Source organism: Cuculus canorus, chromosome 25, assembly GCF_017976375.1.
Source record: "Cuculus canorus isolate bCucCan1 chromosome 25, bCucCan1.pri, whole genome shotgun sequence".
In the NCBI taxonomy this organism is placed as follows: Eukaryota; Metazoa; Chordata; class Aves; order Cuculiformes; family Cuculidae; genus Cuculus; species Cuculus canorus.
The window spans coordinates 3006396-3031870 of NC_071425.1; the positions used below are offsets into that span (position 1 = coordinate 3006396).

At 55.4% G+C, this 25475-nt stretch overlaps 1 protein-coding gene across 1 annotated transcript in view; it reads right to left on the reverse strand.

The window, feature by feature from the left end:
* The window catches only part of ZNF385C (zinc finger protein 385C), a 91658-nt gene extending 75611 nt beyond the window's left edge, over positions 1 to 16047 (reverse strand). The window contains exon 1 of the mRNA XM_054088019.1: positions 15810 to 16047. Coding sequence (XP_053943994.1) covers positions 15810 to 16047 — 238 coding nt within the window. The remainder of the gene's footprint in view (positions 1 to 15809) is intronic.
* Positions 16048 to 25475: the final 9428 nt, after the last annotated feature.

The window sequence follows — 25475 nt, forward strand, 5'->3', positions numbered from 1 at the left end:
GTGGAAGAAATAATTCATTGTGTGTGAGCTGACGAGGAGACGCGTTGTCATGTTATCACGCTGACAACCCCACAATACAAACAGAGATGCTTGTTACAGAGCCTGAACGCGGCGTGATCAAAAGGGTTTCTTCATTCAGGGTAGGAAGAGGGGAAAAAAAAAAAAAGCAGGAAGAAAGGAGAAGGAGAGCTAAATCAAAGCCTGTGCTTGCCATTGTTTATAAAAGAAACTTGTGAGGAATGCTTTCTGCAGAGCAATTAGTCATCAGGATCTGAGGTGAGCGCTGTATGGGCTACAGGAGCATCAGCTCCTGCATCGACCTTTGGTCTCTGCTCAGGGCAGCGTGGAGCGGGACACGGGTGAGCTGGCAGTGCCGGTGGGAAGGATGGGTCTGAGGAATCACAGAATCACCAGGTTGGAAAGGACCCATTGGATCATCGAGTCCAACCATTCCTAACACTCCCTAAACCATGTCCCTCAGCACTTCATCCACCCGTTCCTTAAACACCTCCAGGGAAGGCGACTCGACCCCCTCCCTGGGCAGCTGTTCCAGTACCCCATGACTCTTTCCGTGAAGTTGGCCTTCAGCCTCGGCTCACATCTTGAAACTCTCATTTGGCTCTGAAACTGCCGGGAAGCTGACACTGACAGGCAGGGAAATTAAACAGGACAGATGACAATTAATTGTCCACGTCTTTCAGTGTCTCCTGGATGGGGACTAATGAAGTTATACATTACTCACTGGCTGGAGAACAGAAGGAGAAGAGTTCTAGAGCTCGGGTTTAATCAGTTCACTGATAAACGTGGCCTGAATCGGTCCCCTCCTCTCCGCACGCTGTTTTGTCTCTGAGCTCAGCAGACCGTGGCTCCCACGCGCCGGCTGGATGCGCTCTCCTGCTTTTACAGCACCAGGATAAACTCGCAGGAGCCCGGTGGCTGCAGTGTGAGCATCCTTCGCTGTAGCAGAGGTCACCGCTGTCAGGACGGAAGCACGTGTGTCCAATTAGAGTGAGAAACCTTTGTTCCCAGAGGCCAGAAGCCAGCGAATGTTGGCTGGCAGCGCAGGTGGCAGCTCTAGTATTTATTTGAGCAGCACCATTAATGTTATTTAATGAGCTCTAGTGGGTCAGCTTTCCTGTTTGAAAGGAATTCGTAAACGGACTCATGAAAAGTTATTTGTCTCCTTGCCAGGGAAAACACGTGGACACAGGCTGTGAGGAGTCAGCCCTGGGCATGCAGAGCTGGGCACGGTACGTGCCACCAACAGCTCGCTGTGTACGAGGGGCTCCAGGCAGGTTTGGAACTGATCCCATCTCAAGTTCGGGTGGTGCAGGAGGAGGAAACCATGATGGGGCTGGGACTCAGCCCCACAAGGAATTTTGCCCGCTTCCTTTCCCAGTCCAGCCCCAGGTGCTCTGGGGCCGCATCAGGGCATCCGAAGGGACACGGCTCCTCCAAAAGAAACAAAGAACCCACCACTGCCCCATGGTCAGGGGGGCGCTTGAGTGGCTACGGGGTCCCTGCAGGGTGCTGGGGTGCCCACAGGAGCCTCGCTCAGCGCTGAGCAAGCCAAGGCATCCGATATCCACCTCCCTCCCACGCATTGGTGTTGAGCGGATGAAGATCTCCCTCCTCCCACCTCCCTGCTGCTCACCTGCCTCCCACACCACCACTCGTGACATTGCGATCGCTGCAGCGCTGTCACCGCAGCGGCTGCCTCGCTGTCCCTGGGGGGACACAGGCAAGGCTGGGCACAGATGGAGCAGCTCACACCGACCCCTGTGCACAACCGGTCAGCAGCACAGGAGCCGTAACTGGAGGAGAGGCCGGTTCTCCCGCAGGGACATTCCCAGGGTGAAGCTTGCGAGCTGCCATTCTTCCAGCCAGAGATGAGATGCAGCCCTACGCTTGCCTGCCAGCAAATTCCAGGCGATGGGAAGCACAGCAGCAAGGTGGCCCGGGCAGAGGTGCTGGCAAGGCCACCTCCCAGGATGCACGGCCGCCAGACAACATGGCCCGTCCGTGCCAAGGATCCAAGTGTGTTCATGAGTGGGCACAGCGCCACCCTCGCAGACGGGATCGGGGGAAGCAGCCAAGGCACGGTCCTGCAGGATGCCTCTGGGCCATGTGCTGCGGCCGGTTTCCCAACAGGAACCCCAGCAGCCAGCCCGCCAGGAGGACTCTCCAGTCCCTGGGGTGAGCGTTGCTTCCAGGTGGAACGGACCAGCAGCGCGTGCTCCAAACAGGGACATGCAGGAGGGTGGGAGAGGGGCTTTTCCTTTCAATCCAAGGCCATATACCCCCATGGTGGCTGCAGCCCCGCGAGGTACCTGGATGCTCGTTCACCAGGAAGGGCAGTTGGGGCATCGTGGTACCTGGATGCTTGTTCACCAACGAGGGCAGCCGGGCATCGTGGTACCTGGATGCTTGTTCACCAGGAAGGGCAGTCGGGGCATCGTGGTACCTGGATGCTTGTTCACCAGGAAGGGCAGCCGGGGCATGGTGGCACCTGGATGCTTGCTCACCAGGAAGGACAACCAGAGCATCACCAAGCAGCATGCACGCAGCGTTCCAGCCCTGCACCAGGCACCGAGCCCCGTGGCACCCACACCCACGCCCTGAGCACACTCCACCGAGCCCAGCACCACTCCAGCACTCCCTGCCATCACCCCGAGCCCTGGGGTGCAGCGGGATGCGAGCGGAGGACAGCAGCGAACGGCTCCTCCCTGCTGGCAGCTGGCGAGAGGTGGAGGCGTTGCTGTTATGAAAACATGCGAGGGCTGTGTCTGAAAACATTGCAAGGAGCCAGCTACATAAATAGGCCCTTTATGGTTCCTCTTTGCTCTAAGACAGGCCCTTTCACATGCTCTTGGCTCCAGCACGGCGGGGTTACTTGGCTCAAAGGGCTCTTCGTGTTGGGTGTGGGGGGAAACAGGGAGGCACCAGCAGCCAGGGAGGCTGAGAACTGCCCAATCCCCCCCACCCTGGCACCCTCCTGGATGGGAGAAAAGTTAGTTTGGGGCAGGTCAGGAGACAGCAGCGATGGGGGTGGTCAGGTCCAGCGCTGAGTGAGAGAAAGGCATCAGAGATGCCACGTTGTGCCCAGCCAGGAGCATCCTCTGTCTGCCCTGGGGCAGCCCTCGCAACGAGGACAGGACACCCACTGCACTACCCGGTCCCCTCTAGCCCATACAGCACAGGACCGGCATTTTAAGGTCCACCGATAGCCCAATCTCACACTGTTTCGCACCAAACCGAGGCAGGACCCTTCTCCATGCATCCAGGGATAATTTGCAGAGCTGGCGCTACCCCACAGCTCCTTTCTTCCCTGCAGCGATCAACCCACCGTGAGAGCTTTTCCAGGGATGGAGCAGGCAATGCCTGGCTCCCCACAGATTCCATCTGCGGGCACCGTGCCCTGCTGCTTCCCACCCTCAAATCCCACAAGCTCCCTGGAAATGGGGCTGCGCAGGGAGCTATTTCTGTCTGGGTGACACCCACCCAGGCCTCCCCAGCAGCGCGGAGCAGCAGCCCTGCCAGCATCCCTCCCGCTGCCTTTGCAGCTGCAAACGTGTTGACACCTAAGCAATAATCTCTCTTTCCTCATCCGAGATGTTTTGGAGGAAGCGACAGGGCAAAGCACGCGGCTGTTCCTCGGGAGAAGGTGCCTGCTGGCACCCAGGGAAGAGGTTAAGCAGGAGGGGAATGGGGCTTTGTGGGTGTTACGGGGGGAACCTGCAGCCCTGGCTCCCCCCATACTCCTTCGCAGTCAGGTTTGCAGCCCTGACTTAGTCCTTTCCCAGTATTTCCAGGTCACGCACTTGAGAAAGCAGCGTGGCAAATCCCAGCTCTCCAGCAGGATTTTCTGCTTGAAGGACAAGAGCCTCCAGCTCAGGAGGCAGCTTTGCTTTCCCAAGTTCTGGGATCTCAAACCTTCCTCCACCAGTCACACAAGCATGGTTCCAACGCCCCTGAGCAGATGGTGCTTCCACTACACCAGCATCTCATGGAGAAGCGGCTCGTGCTCCCACACAGGAGCTGTGATGCCCATGGAGAAGGGATTGAGAAGGTAGGGACCCAGATACGTTCTGGAATCCTCACTGTAAGAAGGAGATGGAGCTGTTGGAATGCATTCAGAGGAGGATACAAGGATGATCGGAGGGCTGGAGCATCTTCCATATGAGGACAGGCTGAGAGAGTTGGGGTTGTTCAGCCTGGAGAAGAGAAGGCTCAGAGGAGACCTTAGAGCAACCTTCCAGTACCTGAAGGGGCTACAGGAAAGCTGGAGAGGAATGTTCATAAAGGCTTGTGGGGATGGGACGAGGGACAATGGGTATAAACTGGAGAGGGGCAGATTTAGACTGGACAGAAGGAGGAATTTCTTCTCTATGAGGGTGGGGAGGCCCTGGCCCAGGTTGCCCAGAGCAGTGGTGGCTGCCCCATCCCTGGAGGGGTTCAAGGCCAGGTTGGATGGGGCTTGGAGCCCCTGATCCAGTGGGAGGTGTCCCTGCCCATGGCAGGGGTTGGAACTGGATGGGCTTTGAGGTCCCTTTCAACCCAAACTATTCTACGACTCTACAATTCTATGGATACAGCAACCAATACTGTCACAGGACATGGACAGAGGCTGCTCTGCTGCCACCACCTCCGCATGGAGCACACCTCAGCGCCACAGCGTGCGGGACTATTCATCAACCCTTTCATTAGGGAGTTGTCATTAATTGAGCACCTCCAGTGGCCACAGAGCCCGATGATCCATCCAGTGTCAGCAGCTGGGTGTGCAGCAGCAGCTCTTTACTTCTTCCAGCTGCATCTATTTAACACGCTTACAATTCAGTTTATGCCCCCTCAGCAGCCAACGTCCCCCCCCCCAGTGTGGGAAAGCTGGTGACTAAAGCAGGGGGTGAATGATTAGTGATTCAGAGGATAATTTTGCTCATCTCGTGGCTTTTTTTAGCACGGGGAGGACAGAGCTCACAGCAAACCCTCACCCTGCACCACCAACCGCTGCCACCTCCGGGCATCCCAGTGCCGAGCTGCCCACCTATGACTGGGAAGCTTTTGCAAGGCAAGCGGCTGCTTGATGTGGTTCTCCTGTGGAAAACGGGCTTTGCCAGGAGAAGAGAGCCGGAGCACCTCCCGTACAAGGACAGGCTGAGGGAGTTGGGGTTGTCAAGCCTGGAGAAAAAGAAGGCTCCAGGGAGACCTTAAAGCAGCTTCCAGTATGGAAAGGGGCTCCAGGAAAGCTGGGGAGGGGCTCTGGATGAGGGAGGGCAGGGAGAGGATGAGGTGGAATGGTTTTCAGCTGAAAGAGAGGAGATTGAGAGGAGATTACAGGAAGAAATGTTTTGCTGTGAGGGTGGGGAGGCCCTGGCCCAGGTTGCCCAGAGCAGTGGTGGCTGCTCCATCCCTGGAGGGGTTCAAGGCCAGGTTGGATGGGGCTTGGAGCAACCGGATCCAGTGGGAGGTGTCCCTGCCCATGGCAGGGGGTTGGAACTGGATGGGCTTTGAGGTCCTTTGCAGCCCAAACCATTCCATGATTCTATAAAAATCACGGTTCTATAAAATCAGACAACACTACAAAGGCTTCTTCCTAATGCTCTCCTTTAATTTTTCCTTTATCACCTGGGAAAAGGAAAAGCAGAGCAACAGCCCTGGTTAGCCAGGAGGTGCAGGCAGCGCTCGCTGCACAGTTCATGCCACGCTGGAGCTGACCCGGCAGCAGCTTTTCCCATGAGCAAAGCACTAAGCTCTTGTCTTAGCTGTAAGTGATGTCTGAAAACACCAAGTGCCGGCTTGAATTAACAAGCTCTTTGAGCTGGAATTCTGCTGTGAAACAAGGCGATGCTGGGGCAAACACTGCTGGAGATAACCTCTGCCCATGCCATCTGCCGCAGCAGCACAGGGGCACCAACCCTGCCGAGGCTGCGCCGCCAGCATGAGGACCAGGCAAACGCCCGTGTCCTGGAGACGGTGACAGGGACGTGTCCGGAATTTCTTGTGATCTTTACAGACAGGGCAGCACATTGGTCATCCAAGTGCTGAAGCCCACTGTGGCATAAACCGGGTCCAGCCCCGGGTGGCTCCGTGCCCGGCAGTGCTACCTCAGCTTTGCCAGCTTTCTGCGTGAGCAGTGCAGGAGCAGAGGTTGAGATCCACACCCTTGCACCATCACTATGCCTGCATTGATCCACCTCCATCCTACAGAGAATCATAGAATCACCAGGTTGGAAAGGACCCACTGGATCATCGAGTCCAACCATTCCTAACACTCCCTAAACCATGTCCCTCAGCACTTCATCCACCCGTTCCTTAAACACCTCCAGGGAAGGCGACTCGACCCCCTCCCTGGGCAGCTGTTCCAGTGCCCCAGGACTCTTTCTGTGAAGAATTTTTTTCTGATATCCAACCTGAACCTCCCCTGGCGGAGCTTCAGGCCATTCCCCCTTGTCCTGTCCTCTGTCCCTTGGGAGAAGAGCCCAGCTCCCTCCTCTCCACAACCTCCTTTCAGGCAGTTGTAGAGAGCAATAAGGTCTCCCCTCAGCCTCCTCTTCTCCAGGCTGAACACCCCCAGCTCCCTCAGCCGCTCCTCGTAAGACTAAGACATCATCCCATCATCCACTCCCGAGCCACCTCCCCAGCACAGGACCATTCGGGGGTGGTCCCCGCACCAGTGCGGCCAATGTGCCCAGCACCAGCTACTCCTGTTTCCCGCAGGGATCTGCTGGTGCTGATGGTCACCCAACATCATCGACCACTCCCATGGGATGGGACGGACCAACACAGCCCCAAAGCAGCCCCGGGGGGAGGCAGCCCAGCCCTCTGGGGGGGGATGAGGAATTGCCGCCCCCCTAAAGCGGCTTCGCTCTCACTTTAATGGTTTCCCAGCTGCTTCCCCATTTTAGCTGATAATGGGGCTTCACTATCTATCTGGATTTGAGAGTTGCTTGCCTTGTTCAAGCTGAAAAAAATCAATTCCCCTCTCACTCAAGTCTTTCCAAGACAGATGAACTGAAGATCGTGCCTGCCTGAGCAAAATATTTATTCAGTCTGGGAACAGATTTACTTTTGAACCTTCTATAAATACAGCTGAGGGCCCCGATTTAATCCCTTAACAGAAGACCTAATTTTATTTGATTTTTGTCTTTTAAAATCCTCCCTTTTCCAGCGCCTTGTCAGCAGGTGAAAAAAGGCAGATATTTTGGCACCGGCCTTGATGATGAGCTGAGGGCTCCGAACTGTGGTTGTGGGGATTGGGATGTCCGTGCACGGTCCTGCAGCAGGTCAGGGCTCGACGGTGCCAGGGAAGGAGGAGACCACCAAGGTCTGGGTTCTGCAGGGGCTCTGTGCTCTTCGTTACTAATTTACACCCCATGGAAGTGTTACCGGGGAGGCAGAGAGGCCAAACTCTCCACAGAGGCATCGCCATGACCCCGCCTGCATCCCTGTGCCGCAGCAGAGCCCACCACGCTGCCCATCTCGATGCAGCCGAACACAAAACCTCAGTAGCCCCCAGGACCACCAACATCCATCCTGTGGCCACATCTCTCCCATCTACGTGAACCTCCAGGATGAGCCGCCCTTCGCACCAACCGCAGCCGAACCAGGCTTCACGCATAGCATGCTAATTCCTATTCAAATGGGCTGGCTCGTTATTAGCGATGCAGCTCACAATTTGCCACCAGCCAGAGCCTCTCCACATCACCCTCCAAGCGGAGATGACACACTGAGCGGGATCGTCCTCAGGACTGCGGCTTCACGCAAGGACTGATGCCCCAGACCTTGTCGCAGGCAGCTGCCTCCACCCTTCCCTGCCTCCCGTCACCTCTGTCCCTTCCCAGCCGGCGTTAGCTCTGGCCGGGGCTCAGAGGAGTCGTGGTCCTCACAACTGGCCCGAGAAGGAAAAGCTCCTTCATTGGTCGGGTGTGGATGGGCAGTGGAAATTTGTCCCCTGGAACACATGGGATTGTTCTGCCACCTGCCAGAACCTCACCAGCACGTGCCACTACCTTCTGTGCCAAGGAGGATTTCGACTCATGGAATGGTTTGGGTTGGAAAGGACCTCAAAGCCCACACAGTCCCACCCCCTGCCATGGGCAGGGACACCTCCCACTGGATCCGGTTGCTCCAAGCCCCATCCAACCTGGCCTGGAACCCCTCCAAGGATGGGGCAGCCACCACGGCTCTGGGCAACCTGGGCCAGGGCCTCCCCACCCTTATGGTGAAGAATTTCTTCCTAATATCTAATCTAAATCTTCCCACTCTCACAGGAAAGCATTTTTTTCCTAAGATCTCATCTCAATCTCCCCTCTTTCAGCTCCAAACCGTTCCCTTTTGTCCTATCCCTACATTCCCTGATCAAGAGCCCAAGCCATCAGCAGGCTAAACGTTCCCAAGGATGAACAGTAGAGCTTTCCCACTGCTAAGCAGAAGCCAAATCCAATCAGGTGCTGGACCCATATTTCTTCTTGCCAGAACCCACACTGGTGCCGCCCAGGACCACGCTCGCTGCTGCCCAGAGCCCCTTCCCGCGCAGAGCAGGATGGGTCCCGCAGCAGCGTTGGCGTCACACAGCATCCGGAGGTGCAGGTGGCTGCTGGGCTTCTGTAAATCCCTTTGCCTCATCCGCCGCCTAAGTCGCACTCATCCTGCCCCGCGAGCGCCCAGCAGCGCCGCGTGCCTTCCAGCGGTAATGGAGCAGCACAAATAATCTCCCCTCTGTGTCTGGCCAGGGAAGCTGGATACTGATGCGGATTAAAACGTCGGAGTGCCCATCCCAGCTCTGTCCCCGAGCTCCATAGAAACTCTCAGCCAGGAACGAGCTCACACGCAACCACGGGATGAACAACCTGACCCTCAGCTTGGGTGAAGGGGTTGCTCTGTTCCCATTTAAAAGGCCACGTTCCCACCCTGTGGGAGGCTCTTCCGAAGGCACAGCGTGCCCTCCATGCCTGGCTCACTAATTTGACACACTTATTAAATTGCTATTATGCCTGTTTGCTAATTACCTCCTCTGGAAACTGGAGAGGACACAAATTTGACATTGAGCTGTAAAACCCCGCAACCCGATAGGTGCTGAGTGGGGTGCTCAGCAGGGTTGGAGGGTGAGCAGAGGACTGGAAACGCGGTGGTGGCTGAAGCATCCCTTCCTGTCCTATCGTAGCCCCACGGTCCGATGGCACTGCCACCCCACAGCCAGTGGCACGGGGAGGGGAGCCCCAGTGAACCCCCGCTACGGCATCCCTGGGGCACCAGCCCTGCCTTTCCCGCACCCTGCGGCACCCGGCGCACAGATTAATCTGGGAGCGCTTTAATCCGCTAAAGCCCTTTCGTAACAGCACTCAAAAATAAGCCTGGAGAGTTCCTAATACTTCTTGAAAATTTGGAGTTGAGATATTTATAGGCTCTGCCCTTGTGTGCGACCAAGCGCACCCGGCGATGGGCGAGAGGTGGGGACCCGCTGCCGAGCGCCTGCGGTCTCGCTCCCCAATCCTGCTCTGTGCCACTCCCCTGCTTTCCGCTGCTCCCTAACAGGCTTCCCTTGTTTGGGATTTTTTTTGGGTGTTCTTTTTCCGCTTTAAAACATTTCTGGGCTCCTCAGAAGCAGCCCCAGCCCCGGCGCACAGTCAGGCTCTGTGCGGAGCTCTAGATGAATGCAAGGAGGCAGCGCTCCTGACCAAGAAAAACAGTGTTGGCACTTTGGCCCCAGGAGTGCTCTCAGGGAGGACAAGGGCAGGCGAGGGGAGCAGAGGATAAGCATAGAATCATGGAACAGTTTGGCTTGGAAGGGATCTCAAAGCCCATCCGTGGTCAGGGACACCTCCCACCGGATCCGGTTGCTCCAAGCCCCATCCAACCTGGCCTTGAACCCCTCCAGGGATGGGGCAGCCACCACTGCTCTGGGCAACCTGGGCCAGGGCCTCCTCACCCTCACAGCAAAACATTTCTGCCTAAGATCTCCTCTCCATCTCCCCTCTTTGAGCTAAAAAACATTTGCCACACGGTTTGTCAAAGCCGTCACCCGCAGCTCCTCGCCACACTGGGCTGCGGTACTTTTCCCAGTTTAAAGACAGCTGAGGTCTCAAAGAGAACTGGGAGGTGAAAGGAAGGTGAGAAGCAGCCTCTGATCTGACACTACCCCACATTCAACAGCTCCTTCAAGCCCTTTCGATGCGGAGCAGGAGGCAGCGACCGCACGACAGAGCCAGAAATACCCAAACTGGAAACCAAGCGCTGGGCACGGCCCCGCGGTGCTGCACCAGCCAACATCCCACACATCCCAGCCCATCCCAGTGGATTCCAGGCAAGGTCCTGCTCATGAGAATGGGCCTGGAGGACCTCTGCAGCAAACATACCACACAAACACAGACCAAATCTGGTCCCGTGCAGGCGCCCACTGGAATACCAAGTACCTGATCCAGGAGGGGAGGAAAATCAACCCAGAGAGGGGAAGAAAATCAGCCCAGGATGGGGATCCATTCAGATGGAGCAGAGTGTGTCTGGAGAAAGACATCAGTGGGAACCACAAAGGACCCTCTGCTCCCCACTGCCACACGGAGTGGAGCTGAGTGTTCCCCACCCCATATGCACCTCCTGTCTGTGGGGAAAAACATCTCTGCAGCCGTGTCCGAGCCCGTGGAGTAGGAAACGACAGCCTGGACTCAGAGCCAAGCTGAGAAAAACTTAGAGTGGTTTAATTTCCCTGGGATCAAACCTGGGGGCTGAAGGAGCCCAGCATCTCGCCGTGGGAGGAGGCACGGAGACCCGGGCTGCTGCAGCCCTTTCCGAGGTGCACCCAGCTGGAGCAGCTCCCGTCTCCAGGCAGATGCAGGCAAGGATTAGGACTTAACCTCAAAATGTTTCCCTTGCAATTTCCAAGCAATCTTTCTTATCAACTAATTAAAAAATTTCCATAATTAGGCCAGGGCAAATCACCACTTGCGAACGTTCCCATTTCACAGCAGCACAGATTTGTTCTGCGTTGAGGGCTTCGAGCTCCCACCTGAGCTGGGCAACCCTCCCCGTTGGGTTCAGCCCAGACTCACCCTCTTCAGCCTCTGCAGCCTCCCAAGAGCTTTAAATCCCGCTGGGAAGGGCCCAGGAAGAGCTGGGGGTCCCCACGCTGCTCCATCACCTTCACCCTTGCCCATCACAGGAGACCTCACATGTGGGCAGCACCTCCCCAGGCTCCCCCGGGAGCCCCACCGCTGCTGGCCCTTCTTACTGGCACTCGGCTGGGTATTCATTCTAGGGAAAAAGTGGTGATTTGATTTTAATTAAAAAGAAAAATCAACTATAAATGGCCCACTGGCGGTGGAGGAACCCTTCCCCACCTTCAGACCCTGCCAAGTGCTTGGAGGAGCCTCCCACCCCATGGCACTGCAGGGCAAAGACATGTATAAAGTGGTGAGCCTCCATCCCCTGCCTGCGTCGTGGGGCACAAACCCTACTGGCCCCACTGCCATGGCCCTGGGGGCCTCTTGTAGCCTTGGCCAAGCTGGTCATGCCAGAGTATGGCCATGGAAGAACATTGCAATGCCTCCGTAAGACCTGGAGAAGGTCTAGGTTGAGCCTGGAGGCTGAGGGAGACCTCATCACTCTCTGCAGCTCCTGGAAAGGAGGTTGTGGGGAGGTGGGTGTTGGTCTCCTCTCCCAAGTAACAAGTGAAAGGATGAGAGGGAACGGCTCCAAGTTGTGCCAGGAGAGGGTTAGATTGGACATTGGGAAAAATTTCTTTACCGAGAGAGTGGTGAAGCCCTGGACGAGGCTGCACAAGGCAGTGGGGGTATCCCTATCCGTAGAGGTGTCCAAAAACCCATGTAGCTGCGGCACTTTGGGACACGGTTTAATCAGCACAGTGGGGTTCTGACAGTTGGACTGGATGAGCTTAGAGGTCCTTTCCAACCTTAACGATTCGGTGACTCTAAGACAAAAACCTGCATCCATCTCATCCCCGGCGAGCTTCCCATGGGAATCCAACACCCTACCTGGTTACATCCCTTGCCTGCAGCTCAGCTCAAGGCTCCTTAAACACGCAGGTTCCCTTTTACAACTTGCAAGCAAATTGTTGTAGTTCTAATAAAAAATGAGCTCTTGTTACCATGCAGCAGCAGACTGGATTTCCTTGAGAGCACAGATATAATTCTTGACAGGGGCTTCCCGACACATAAATTATGACGCTATTTTGGAGGCAGTCTCAGAACATCAGACTAAGAAACAGCCTTTGTACATCACAATATTGCTTCTCAGTTGACAAACAGACCCTCGTGGGCTTCATTACTTTGCTTCGGGCGCACGTTTTTTGCATTTTTATTTTCCCTAGGGGTGATTAAAGGGCTGCAGAGCTGTGGGTTCTGGGCTCAGGAAATAAAAACACCAGCTTGCACTGAGCTAAGAAAGAAGAAAAGTAGTTTGCTGGGTTGAGGAGCTCAGAGAAGGGCTCTCTGTTCTTCTGGTGTTTCTTGTGCTTCCAGGATGGGTTTCATAGAACCATAGAATGATTTGGGTTGGAAGAGACCTTAAAGCCCATCCAGTTCCAACCACTGCCATGGGCACAAGACCTCAAGACCAGGCTGGTCCATGCCCTATCCTTGATTAACCTGTTCAGTACTTGATCGAGAGCATCTCTGCAAAGGTCCTTGTTTATTCAATAGCAGAATTATACCATACACTTTTAGAAACACGTGGATGTCCCAGAAACACCAAATAAAAGCCAAAGCAAGGGGAAGATCTCCAGAAATGCACTAAATCACAGCTCTGAGACAAGGGTGCCTTCCCTGGCCACCAGCTTCAAGCATGCTGGAGCAACGCTGGAGGATAATTTTGGTTGGCATGGATGGTTGTAGCCAGGAGAGCTCCTGGTGTTGCTCTGGTGGGGCCCCAGCATTGCTCCAGGATCCAGGAACATCAGCCACAGCGTTACTCCAGGCTCTAGGGACGCTGGTCCCAGTGCTGACCCATGGGGAGAAACAGCTGGAGAGCTCAGGTGGGAAGAGCTGGGGCAGCTCTGCCCCATCCCTGGCCCTAGCCCCACCGGCACATGGATGGGAGCCTCCTCCCATGCCACTGCGTATGCCAGGCAGCCAATGCCAACCACGGATAAACGGCACAGAGAGCTCTCCAGCCTCCAAACCCAACCCAGCAGCGAACACAGCAAGTGGGAGGGGAAACCCCACGGTTTAGGGTGTGATTCTGCTGTGCAGCCCGTTCAGTTGTGCACCTCAGGTTCTGCGGTATTTATACTCTAATCTGCCAGCAAAAATAGACTCAGCACGCCCGGGTTGGGTGTCTCGCCTCTGTGTGCTGAAAGAGATGGGAGAAGCCAACCAGGAGGGGAGGGATGGGAAAGGCAGCCCAAATCCAGCCAGCAGCGTGTGCTCGAGCAGGATGGCATCTCCTTGCGTGGGTTCACCGTTGGGTTTTACCACGCAGCGCAGCCTCTGATCCTCACCCGCCACAGATGGGACACACATCCTGCCCGGTCCAGCGACAGGGATGAGGCTCCGAGGTCAGGAAGCTGCCAGCCCCATCAAATATTTGTTATTCTCAGGGTTATTAAACCAACCTCCTGATTTATCCATACTGGAGGCTGCTGCTTCACCAAGGCGGAACCTCGTTCGAGCAGGCAGCAGCAAGAGCAGCCGCTCCAGAGACCGAGCTCAGGGATGCTCATGCACAAGACGTGCAGTGGGAAGTCACAGCTCAGCGTGACGTCACCGCCCTGATAACACACAGCAACGCTCCGCACATTCGTGTAGAGCTCCGTGCTCAGCGCTGTGCGAGTCCTTGTTTTAAAGCATGTGGCAGATTGCAGGGCAAGCAAGAAACCCCACAGCACCCGTTATCGCCAGCCTGACTCTGAACTCCACGCATGACAGGAGTTTCTCATCAGCAGGCTCACACCAGCAGCTACCGAGGGACCCGAGCGCTTCCTCCCATCCCCATGGAGCCGTTTCAGCCAAGTGACAAATATCACTCAGAGAAGCCGACGCTGGGCTGGATGCTCCATCGGAAAACACCTGCAGCCACTTAAAATAAAAACAGTCAATGATTTGACTCACGCTGCCTGCAGAAGCTCCGGGCCAGGCTGGCAGCCGGGGACAGAGCCTCTTTTATTTGCAGGCTCTCACATAGAGTGGCGCTGCCCATTGATGCTATTTTCAGGCGCTGTGCCCCACATGCACACACAGCACACACAAAACGTCTCAGCTCCCCGCTCAGACACCCCAGATAATCGCGGAGGTGAAGATGGGTTTTACCCAGTGCTGAGCAGCGCAAGGCCAGCTCACGTCGCCGCTGAAAACTGCTGCCGTGCTCCGCTCAGAGCAAGGGATGCTGCCAGCTTGCCCAGGACCCACAGACACATCCAGCCCACAGACACATCCAGCCAGCAGAGCAAGCAGAAAAGTCGTGCTGATCCCCTTCACACTCGTGATTTAACCTAAAAGCCCTTTGAGCCTCCAGGAGAGCAAAGCTGGGCCCTTCGACCCCTTACCTTCATGCAGAATCATCTCCAGTGTATGAAACACACTTTAAGGTGTGATTCTGAAACCAAAAAGCAGCCACACGCGGCGAGGAGAGCTGGGAGCTCAGATTCTGTTTAAGAAGTTGTTCTAACCCATGTGCATCCCGTTGTTATCAGCGCTCGCAGCCCGGCTGCTGCGCTGTCAAGGGCACAGCCCCGCTCTCCGGGATCCACAAGGTTTGATCTCGGGCAGAAGAATTCCAGCCCTACCTCACCCTGAAGCCCAACTCATCAAAAGCTTCCGCGATAACGCGGAGCTGCCTCGAGTTAATAGCAAATCGCATCGATAAAAGGTGAGGAGGCAGCGTGCAATCTTCCGGATGAGGATGCTGCGTCTGTATCCAAGTTTGATCCTGCTCGACGAGTTCCTCTGCCTGGCCGAGGGGATTCTGCTCTGCCCCAGGCTGCAGCCACCCCGAGACACAGCGCTGGCTGCCCACGCCGCAAACAGAAAGCGCTTGTGTAAGTCTTCAGGCAAAGTCCTTTTCTTTAAAAGCCGAGTACCCCTTGTGGAGGCAGCCAGAAAGCCTTGGCTCCATTTCCAACGCTAACCTCTCCGTGCCTCGATCAAAGCAAGGATGCTAGCAGCCCTCGTCGCCCTGCGGCTTAGCCGCGGGATGCGCAGGGTGAGCTGCACACCTCGACACCCCAAAAGACGCAGCGGGGCTCAGTACCCACAGACACAGCCCCACCACTCAACTTGCTCCGCGTAACCCAGCTGCGCGCTGATACCTTGGCAAACGCCGTCCAGGGCCCAGGCGCTGCCGACAGACCCAAACCCATCGCACGCCCACGGGGATGGCATGCAGCGCACCCCAATAGCACTGACCCCCTGGCAAAGATGAGCTGGGGGGGGGCACTGCTGGGCACCGCAAACCCACGCAGGTCCTGCTGAGCGTGGGAAAAGCAGCCTCAGACAGGCAGAAGGGGCTGCAACCAGCGCAAAAGTTCCTCTGGAGAAGTTTTCCTCCTGACCTGACACCTCCAGGGGAAAAGATCAGCAGCATCGGGGGTTCTGCCACCCCCGCACCCGCTCTCCATCCTCATTCCAGCGCTGCCGGGTTTCCCGTTTCCATGCAAGAGCCGAGACGGAGAGGAAGGGACCGGAGCATCCCCCGGGCTGGACGCGCATCCCTTCTCCCGGTTCCGCGGTGCCTTCCCACCGCATCCCCCGCCTCCCACAACTTTCCTACGGCCGTAACTCTCCCGAACCCGCAGCCCAGCACCGAGAACCGGTGTTTTCAAGGGATCCCGTGTCCCCCCGCCTTCTCCCCCCAAGCCCTACCTGCCCAGCCGCCCGGCTCCGCCGCCGTTTGCAGCATCCTCTTGCCGGCTGCTCGCTCCCGGCTGGGCGAGCGCGCTCCCGGAGGAGGAGGAGGAAGAGGAGGAGGAGGAAAGGGGGGGGGGATGAAGGCAGCGTGCGCGCCGCCGCGGTCCTGTTCTATCCCCACATCCCCCCCCCGCTTCGCCACGCAGTGTGCCCGTACGGGGAGGGAACGGCATCCCGGTGCTGCATCCCGCATCCCTCGGAGGGGGGGGATAGGGGTGCTGAGCAGGGTCCAAGGATCCCCTGCTTGGGGAAGGATGGTGGTGGCTCCCCAGGCTCTTCCCAAGGAATCTGATGGGTCAGTGAGGTGTGATCTCAGCAGAGCATCGCAATTTGAGGGCATAGAAGTGCCCAATGCCACCAGTGCACGGAGCACAGAGGATCATAGAATCACCAGGTTGGAAAGGACCCACTGGATCATCGAGTCCAACCATTCCTAACACTCCCTAAACCATGTCCCTCAGCACTTCATCCACCCGTTCCTTAAACACCTCCAGGGAAGGCGACTCGACCCCCTCCCTGGGCAGCTGTTCCAGTGCCCCATGACTCTTTCTGTGAAGAATTTTTTTCTGATATCCATTCTGACCCTCCCCTGGTGGAGCTTCAGGCCATTCCCTCTTGTCCTGTCCTCTGTCACTTGGGAGAAGAGCCCAGCTCCCTCCTCTCCACAACCTCCTTTCAGGCAGTTGTAGAGAGCAATAAGGTCTCCCCTCAGCCTCCTCTTCTCCAGGCTGAACACCCCCAGCTCTCTCAGCCGCTCCTCGTAACCCTTGTTCTCCAGCCCCTCACCAGCTTCGTTGCTCTTCTCTGGACACGCTCCAGAGCCTCAACATCCTTCTTGTGGTGAGGGACCCAGAACTGAACACAGTACTCGAGGTGTGGTCTCACCAGTGCTGAGTACAGAGGGAGAATCCCCTCCCTGGCCCTGCTGGTCACACCGTTTCTGATCCAAGCCAAGATGCCATTGGCCTTCTTGTCCCCCTGGGCACACTGCTGGCTCATGGTCAGTCACTGTCAACCATTACCCCCAGGTCCTTCTCCTCCGTGCAGCTCTCCAGCCACTCTTCCCCCAGTCTGTAGCGCTGCATAGGGTTGTTGTGCCCCAAGTGCAGGACCCGGCATTTGGCCTTGTTGAACCTCATGCCATTGGTCTCGGCCCAGCAGTCCAGCCTGTTCAGATCCCTTTGCAGAGCCTCCCTACCCTCCAGCAGATCCACACTTCCACCCAGCTTAGTGTCATCTGCAAACTTGCTAAGGGTGCACTCGATGCCTTCATCCAGGTCATTGATAAAGACATTGAACAGAGCTGGACCCAGTACTGAGCCCTGAGGAACCCCACTTGTGACTGGGCTCCAGAGAGGTCAGTCCTGGCAGGATGAGGGTCCCCAGCCCCAAGCACAGCAATCAGCCCCCTCAGATGGTACAGGGGAGGTGGTTGCAGGGCATTGCTGGTGGCAGAAACCCTGGTCATCCCGACTTCAAGCCCTACGCAGACAGTTGGTAGCATGGTGGGATAACCCTTCACACCCTGCCTGGACACTCCTAAAGAGCTGGAATAACCCAACTCCTCCGGGAGGACAACCTGAGCAACCCCATCTCCCTGCTCCTGCCGCAGGGTTGGACTGGATGACCTGTAAAGGTCCCTTCCAACTCAAAGCATTCTATGATCAACAGAGAAGGGTGAAGGGAGGGCGCCTGCAGGGAGATACTGTTTGCTCTTAAGTCATTGTAGGTGGAGCACAAGGCGCCCACCAGGCAAAGGCTTCTTTGCTGACACACAGCTGGCTTGAGCTAAGATCAACATTTTTTTTTTGAGTGCAAAAGCATGTGTTTTCCTATCGTGTCATCGTTATTAATATTTTAGCAGCTCCCAAACCTTTAAGCAGGGCCACACAGTGTTGACAGAGAAGAGCAGATATAAAAAAGCCTTGCTCCCCACCCCAAGGAATATACTGTCTAGACACCTTATATAATCACATTTTGCCCTCCTCCAGGACATTTTGCAAGAGGATCTCAAAGCACTTTGCAAACCTGCTAATTAAGCTTTGCAGCCCGGCTGTGAGGGAATTGCTCTGCCCTCCTGGGCTCTCTGGCCAAGAGCACTCTTCTTCAGAACAGATGCACTCCAGGGCTCTCATCTCCAGGAGCTCTTGCCCGCTTGCTGCTTTGCCTCCACTAAAAAAAAGTGGAATTGATGCCAAGACGAAGTCCCATCAGCCACGTGAAGGTGCTGGCAGAGGGATGGAGGCTGCTGGAAGTGAGAGCAGACTTTTTGCTGCTCTGAGTTCCTCCAAGCTTGGCTGCAGGAGGGCTCGAGGGCCCCCAAGCTACCAGGAAGACAAAAACCAGGAGCAGAAACTGAACCTTGAGCTCCTTTCCAGCAGCTATTTGTAGGTCTCCTTGATGGGTTACACTTCTCCAGACCAAGAGTCCCTTTCCTTGCTGCCACCGGAGCTGGGGTCGGTTCCCTAGGATGAGCAGCATGGCACCGCCGAGCCTTGGCATGGCTCTCATCAACTACTTTGGCGTTTAAGAATACTTTCTCCGAAGCTTGGCACATTTATATGCCATGCCATCTGATTTTCACCATGTAGGGTGGTTTTTTTCCTCCCTATAAATAATTACAGGCACTCTAATGCATCTCAAACCTTGCATTACCTTTGCTGTCGGGAACCTGATGGAGCCTTCATCTCCGAGGAGCAGAGACAGGGCCACAGCTCCTCCATGAACATTTTTCAGTCATTTTAACCCTTCCAACCTCATCTTGCCTCCACCACGCAGTGAGCAAGGGGGCCAAATCGCCCTTCCAGGTATGGGAATCGGGAAGAACAAGGATGAGGCCTCTTGCCCAAGTCACGTCTCCCAATATTCCAGCCCTGGGGAGCACAAAGGAGTCGCTCCCCTCCATGGTAACTGCTGGCATCCCCCTCCCAAAGGCAGCCTTTCACAGTCTAATACAACGTTTCTCTTGCAGTCTTTCCCATCCCCTGAAGTTTTCCTGGTGTGTTCAGCAAGGGATGTTTTTAAACTAAACTCATACCATTTCTACCCTGTCCCTACCAAGGGACGGAGCTGGTGACCCTTTGCCATGTAAAAAGATGAGCTAAGTGGGATGGAGAGGGCTGTTCCCAGCCAGAGGATTGAGTCGGATTTGATCTGCTCATACCAACTGTCGTCAGCAGGACACCCAGGGTCTGCATCCACCCAGAGGATCTCGGCTCCCCACCACGCAAATGCACTTTGCTGATTAAATTCCTCATGAAAATGTTTTCACTGCTGTTAACTTCACGATTTGGTCTTTCTTTCCCAGCCCTGTCTCGCTCTCATCTCCTTCCCACACAGACCCAGCTTCAGCTGCCTCAAAACTAACTCAAGGAAACTTATTTTCCCATCCAGAAACACAGCACAAAGACCGAGCAAGGCAATCAATGCGATATGCATCTCAGCAATGCTGGCGAATCCTCCCGGAGACTCCTCTCTTCTTGTGTTTAGTTCAGCTTCTCCCTGAGATATTGTTTGTGCCGAGGCCAACGAAGAACTCGTTGCCCTTAAACCTCTTCGCCTGCTGCAGATATTTCTGAGAACGAAGACCAATCTCTAAACAGAGAGAAGGTCGTTCCCAGTTGCACTGCATCAAAGTGCTCTGGGACAGATTAGCAGAAGGAAGAGCACATCCAGATCCTCCATCTCTGCTGCACTTGCTTGCAAGGTTTCTTCCACCCCCGTGTTTCGTTTCTTTGCAGCAGCTTTTTGCATCTGAAAGGAAAGAGATGAGCCCAGAGGGAACGGACACTCCTCAGGGCTGAAGCTTCACCTTTCCTCCTGTTTGCGGAGTTCAGCTCCGTGTTCAGTAAATAAGAAGTTTTATAGACAACCCAAGGGATTACATCCTCCCAGCAGTGCGGGAGCTGCATAATCGGTCCCCAGCAGCTCCGAGCGTCTCACCGTGTAGGGAGATGCTGGAGCCGCGCAAGGATGCCACAATGGAACCACACTGGTGAGCCAAGTGGGGATGAGAGAGGAGCAGAAGCTGTTCCAGACACAACAGCGAGACATTTCCAATCCCAAACACGGAGCCATGAGACCACAAGCCCTGTCTGTGTCCTGACCAGGGAATCCAGGTTCCTCTGCAGCGCTGAGGACCCAAATCAGCTGTAGACAGAGAAGGAGGTGACAAGGACGAGCCCACCTAGAAAACCACAGCATAGACCCTCAGCTACACGTGCTTCAAGGCACCACTGAAAGCACCCGTGATAGACCAGGAGAGGCAGCAAACAGAAGTCATTGAAAGCAATTTTAAGCAGCTGATCATTGTAGAGCACTTACCCACACTGCTGGCTCCGTGAGGAGCAGACTTAAGCACACAGCTCGAGCTGGTGCTGAGCCATCCTGGGCTGCTGGTCCCCACTCACACATGTCCCCACGCAGAGCCCTTCTGCAAACCCCAGGGTGTGGGTCTGGGGCCACCACTGGCTGCTGCTGCCAGTGCAGCAACTCACACGTGGTTCCTAAGTGATGAATCCCCTCTAATCATAGAATCAACACGTTGGAAAAGACCTCTTGGATCATCGAGTCCAACCGTTCCTATCTGCCACTAAACCATGTCCCTGAGCACCTCGTCTACCCATCTTTTAAATCTATCCAGGGATGGTGACTCCCCCACTCCCTGGGCAGCCTCTGCCAGGGCATCATGACCCTTTCTGTGAAAAATATTTTCCTGATATTCAGTCTGACCCTCCCCTGGTGCAGCTTGAGGCCATTCCCCATTGTCCTGTCACCTCTCACTTGGGAGAAGAGCAGTCCCAGCCCGAAAGAAGTCATAGAATGCTTTGAGTTGGAAGGGACCTCAAAGCCCATCCAGTTCCAACCCCCTGCCATGGGCAGGGACACCTCCCACTGGATCAGGATGCTCAAAGGAGGGGCTGTGCCCCAGGAACCGAGCCTGGGTCCCTCAGCCCGGGAAGGTCAGCACAGGGTGGCTGAGTCCCAGCATCACTTTCCAGAAAGCCTCGCTGGCTCCCCAGCCACCACGCTGAGCTGTGCCAAGCTGCTCCAGCAGCTGCCGTGGCCGTTCAGCAGCTGTTAAACCCATAATTGCTCATTGAGTCATAATTTTTTTTTTTTTTGGTGAAAGCAGCACTGTCAGTGAATTAAAATCTTTTCAACAGCCCATAAAGATTTTATGAATGTTTCAGATCCAGATCAATGGGGGTTAGCATCTTTACAGCCAGGAGAAGGGGCAGGCGATAAGGAGACAGACAGCAGAACATCTCATCAGCTGTAACTGGTTAATGAAACGATGCCAACAGGCGGCCCGTGAGAAGTCATAGAATGATTTAGGTTGGAAGGAACGTCAAAGCCCATCCAGTTCCAACCCCCTGCCATGGGCAGGGACACCTCCCACTGGATCCGGTTGCTCCAAGCCCCATCCAACCTGGCCTTGAACCCCTGCAGGGATGGGGCAGCCACCACTGCTCTGGGCAACCTGGGCCAGGGGCTCCCCACCCTCACAGCAAAACATTTCTTCACAAGATCTCATCTCAATCTCCCCTCTTTCCGCTTCAAACCATTCCCCCATGTCCTGTCCCTTCACTCTCTGATCCAGAGCCCCTCCCCAGCTTTCCTGTAGGCAGGAAAGTCATCCTCACCTTGGTATGGAGGATGCACTGACCCTTCCCACCACTCAGCATGGGGCAGGATTTGTCCCGAGCTGACAGCCTGGTGCAAGGGCCATCTATGGAGAGGATGCTGTGATGGGGATGCAGGCAGGAGCGCAGCTGCAGGCACAGCAGCAGCACCAGGAGAGCAAGAAGCCAATGCGGCCACGCTGGCCTTGAGCAATAGCAGCATCTTGGCTCCCACGCCCGTGCTGTGCCCGTTAGCTCAATTAACAGATTACCTGGCTCCGGCCAGATGCAGTAATCAGACCCAGCAGTGACTGCGCTGGCAGGGAGGGCAGGAGCCCAGGAAAGACCCGCATTTGGATTCAGAGGAGCCCACGGCGTCCTCAAGGGGCAAAGGTTTTCACTCTCTAAGAGCTGTTGTAAAAACGGGATAAGCTTTTCCATTTCTACAGCCCTTTCCACATGAGCACTTTGCAAATAGTTCGTTAATTAAATCTCAGCGCTCTTCTGCGAGGTAAGGCTGTTACAGAAGGACCCCAGGACGTGCAACTTGAAGACCGATGCCTGGTCCTGCAGCAGCTTTCTGCTGCTTTTAAGGACAGGGCGATGGGGATGGCCCCACATGGGTCTGTGTGTCTGTCCTTGTGACAAACATATGCCTCACCTCCAGCTGACAGCTCCAACTCTATCACCAAGCTCTGGCTCCACCAGCACATCACTGGGGCAGCAGGACAGGGGCAATGACCCAGCCCAGGGGCCACCTCAACGCCTGCATCGTCACAGCTGCTGAGGAGCAGAGGGTAGGTGTCCAACCCCTGCATTATTGGGGTGGTTTGGTTGGGAGCAAAAAAGGAGGATGGAAACCTCAAAGTCATCTCAGGTTGTACCAAAATCTGGGGCACAAGAGATGCCTACAAAAGCTTGAGACAAAGCGTGTGCTAGCAAAACCTTTGGAAGCCAAGAGACAACAAGAAAGGTGCACTATCCATCATGGAAACACTGGGGAGCTGGAGTCCTTCTCTGGGTCCTGGAGAAGGACTTGTGAAGTTTGAATGTTTGAAGCCCCTGATCATAGAATGGTTTGGGTTGGAAGAGACCTTAAAGGTCATCCAGTTCCAACCCCTTGGCATGGGCAGGGATACCTCCCACTGGCTCAGGCTGCCCAAGGTCCATCCAACCTGGCCTTGAACACCCCCAGGGATGGGGCAGCCATCACTTTCCTGGGCAACCTGTTCTCATGTCTCATCGCTCTCATGGTAAAGAAATTCTTCCTGATCTCTAGTCTAAATCTGCCCCTCTGCAGTTTGTACCCATTCCCCCTGGTCCTATCCCCACAAGCTCTTGTGAATAGCCCCTCTCCAACTTTCCCGTAGGACCCCTTCATGTACTCGAAGGTCGATGCTCCACAGCTCTGCTGATCCCTCACTGGGTGCGCAGAATCCGTCCCTGCAGGGAGCCCAGCCGACCCAGAGGTGCAGCTGCATCCTTTACAGGAGCTCTTGGTCCACAGAGTCATCCTGAGGTTGCCCCATGGTGGAGATGGAGCCATGCACATCGTCCAGCACCCACCCCAGCGCCCTGCGGCAGCTTGAGAGGAGCAGGAGCCGTAGTGCCACTTCCAAGAACAAGTGACAGGGACAATCGAGCCGCAATGGGGTTGTTGTGGGCGACACTCGCTGTTTATACGTTACTGAGGCACCGTACGCCGCTGCCGGCAGCCCCCGCGCCGTCCCGGATACCTGTTATTTTTAGCATGAGTGCGGAGCCGCCTTTGATCGTCCCATTAGCTTTGTAAAATATCCAGGACAGATGAGCGCATGGCGCAGCCTCCGTGGCGCGGCTTCGCTGTGAAACGCTTCGCAAGGATGGGCTCAGAGACTCCAGCAGCCGTGGGGAGGAACCCCAACATCTTGGGGTGGCACGGATCCACCTGCTTTGGGAGATTAAACACACACGGAGCAGCCGTCGCTGTGGCTGCGAGGAGAGTCTGGTTTACACCTTGGGATGTGCACAGCCTCCGGCACCAGCCCCCTGTGTCCAGAGCACAATGGGTCCTGTTTTCTAAGCAAAGCAGAGATAAAAGAGCTCACAGGTCGGAGTCAGCGCTGCTGGGGGCCCAGGTAGGCTTTCTGCCAAGCTGAGCTCCGATTTGGGCACCCATGGGTGCAGGAAACCCCTCACTGGGTGCACTTGGAGCAAGCAGATCCAGTAGGAGGTGTCTCTGCTCATGGCAGGGGGTTGGAACTGGATGGGCTTTAAGGTCCCTTCCAACGCAACCCATTCCATGATTCCATAACAGAGAGACCCCCAGCACTCGATCCATGGAAACCAGCACCCCCAGCCCCGCTCTCCCAGTTCCCCCCCAGCCACCCCATCACCGCTCGCCTTTGCGCTGGGCATCATCGCTCCCTCGGCCATGGGTCGCGAAAGGCTGTCGGAGCGAAAAAAGACACCGATAACTCATCGTTAGTGGAGAGACTTCTTTTATTTTATGGCGGTTGTTCTTTCCTTCCCATTGTAACTTTTAATTAAAACCTACAAAAGGAAGATAAGCGGTCCCTCTGCATAATTGCGAGGAGTCGATTTTATTGTAGAGAAAAGCGGGTTTAATTTTTAATAGACTTATTTTTAAGGAAGAGCAACACTTTGAAGGGAGCTATGAGCCCTGCTAACATTATCAAAGGCGAGGAGAGGAACAAAGATGGGTTTATTACATGTTCTCGAGAAAACTGTTATTTTAGGGGAGTTTTATGCTCCCTCCTAATGAGAGATGAATTGCACGGGCTTCGTTTGCTGGAGAAGGAAAATTAAAATGAAACTGATAAGAAGCCCAGCCTCTAGGTTCTGTCTTACCTCCCAATTATAAATGGAAGCTCACAGGCATTCCAGAGATGGGACTTGATGTCTACATTAATTATAAATAAATTATCTACACTTAATGTTTAAATGAAATTCCAGATAAAGCTTTATATTTAGAATAGCACCGCATCAGTGCATAAATATTTATATGAGGAGTCTGCACAAACTGTGGCTGCTTTGGTGTGATGGAGCGGAGCCTGAGCAGGGAGCCCCAGCCAGGAGATTGGGGGGAGCTGAGCCCACCAGGGCTGGGGTGGGAAAGGAAGGGGCAGGGAGGTCTCAAACCCAAACACCTGCAGAGTTTGGAGAGAATCACAGAATGTCTTGAGTTGGAAGTGACCTACAAGGCTCATCGAGTCCAACTCCTGTCCCTGCACGGGACACCCCAACATTCACACCGTGGGGCTGAGGGGGTTGGCCAAATGCTGCTGGGATACTGTCAGGATCAGCGCCGTGACTGCTACCCTGGGGGCTTCTCCAGTGCTCCCTCATCCTGTGGGGGAAGAATCTGTTCCTAATGCCCAATCTAACCCTCCCCTGGCATCTTCCCGTCATTCCCTCAGGTCCCATCATTGGTCATAAGAGAGAAGAGCTCAGCGCCTCCTCCTCCTCTTGTGAAGAAGCTGCAGTCCAGGATGAGGTCTCCTCTCAGTCTCCTCTTCTCCAGGCTGAACAAACCAAGTGACTTCAGCTGCTCCTCATATACTTCTCCTCTAAACCCTTCCCCAGCTCCATACCCTCCTCTGGATGCTCTCAGGTCGCTTTGAATCTTTTTTATGTGGTTGGAACTGACCACGCATGGAGCAGCAGAGGCACCTCCTGCATGTAGCCGGGACAGCCGGAGATAGCAGCTTCCCTCCCTCCCACCCATCTTTCTCTATCCCCAGAGACCCAGCAGCCACAACCCAGCAGAACCACCAAGGTACGCGGTGGCAGAGCCGGGGGCAAGCCTTGCCCTCACCGTACGGAGCAGGGGACACACGCTGGTGCCCCAAAACAGTGACACCAACCTCAGATCACGGCAGCAGGGAACCAGCGCAGCAAGCCCAGTGGTCCCAGTCTGGCGGAGAGCGTGGGATGGTGGAGGAGAGCATGGGATGGTGGATCACAGCAGCTTTTGCAGGAGACGGCTGGGCAGGAA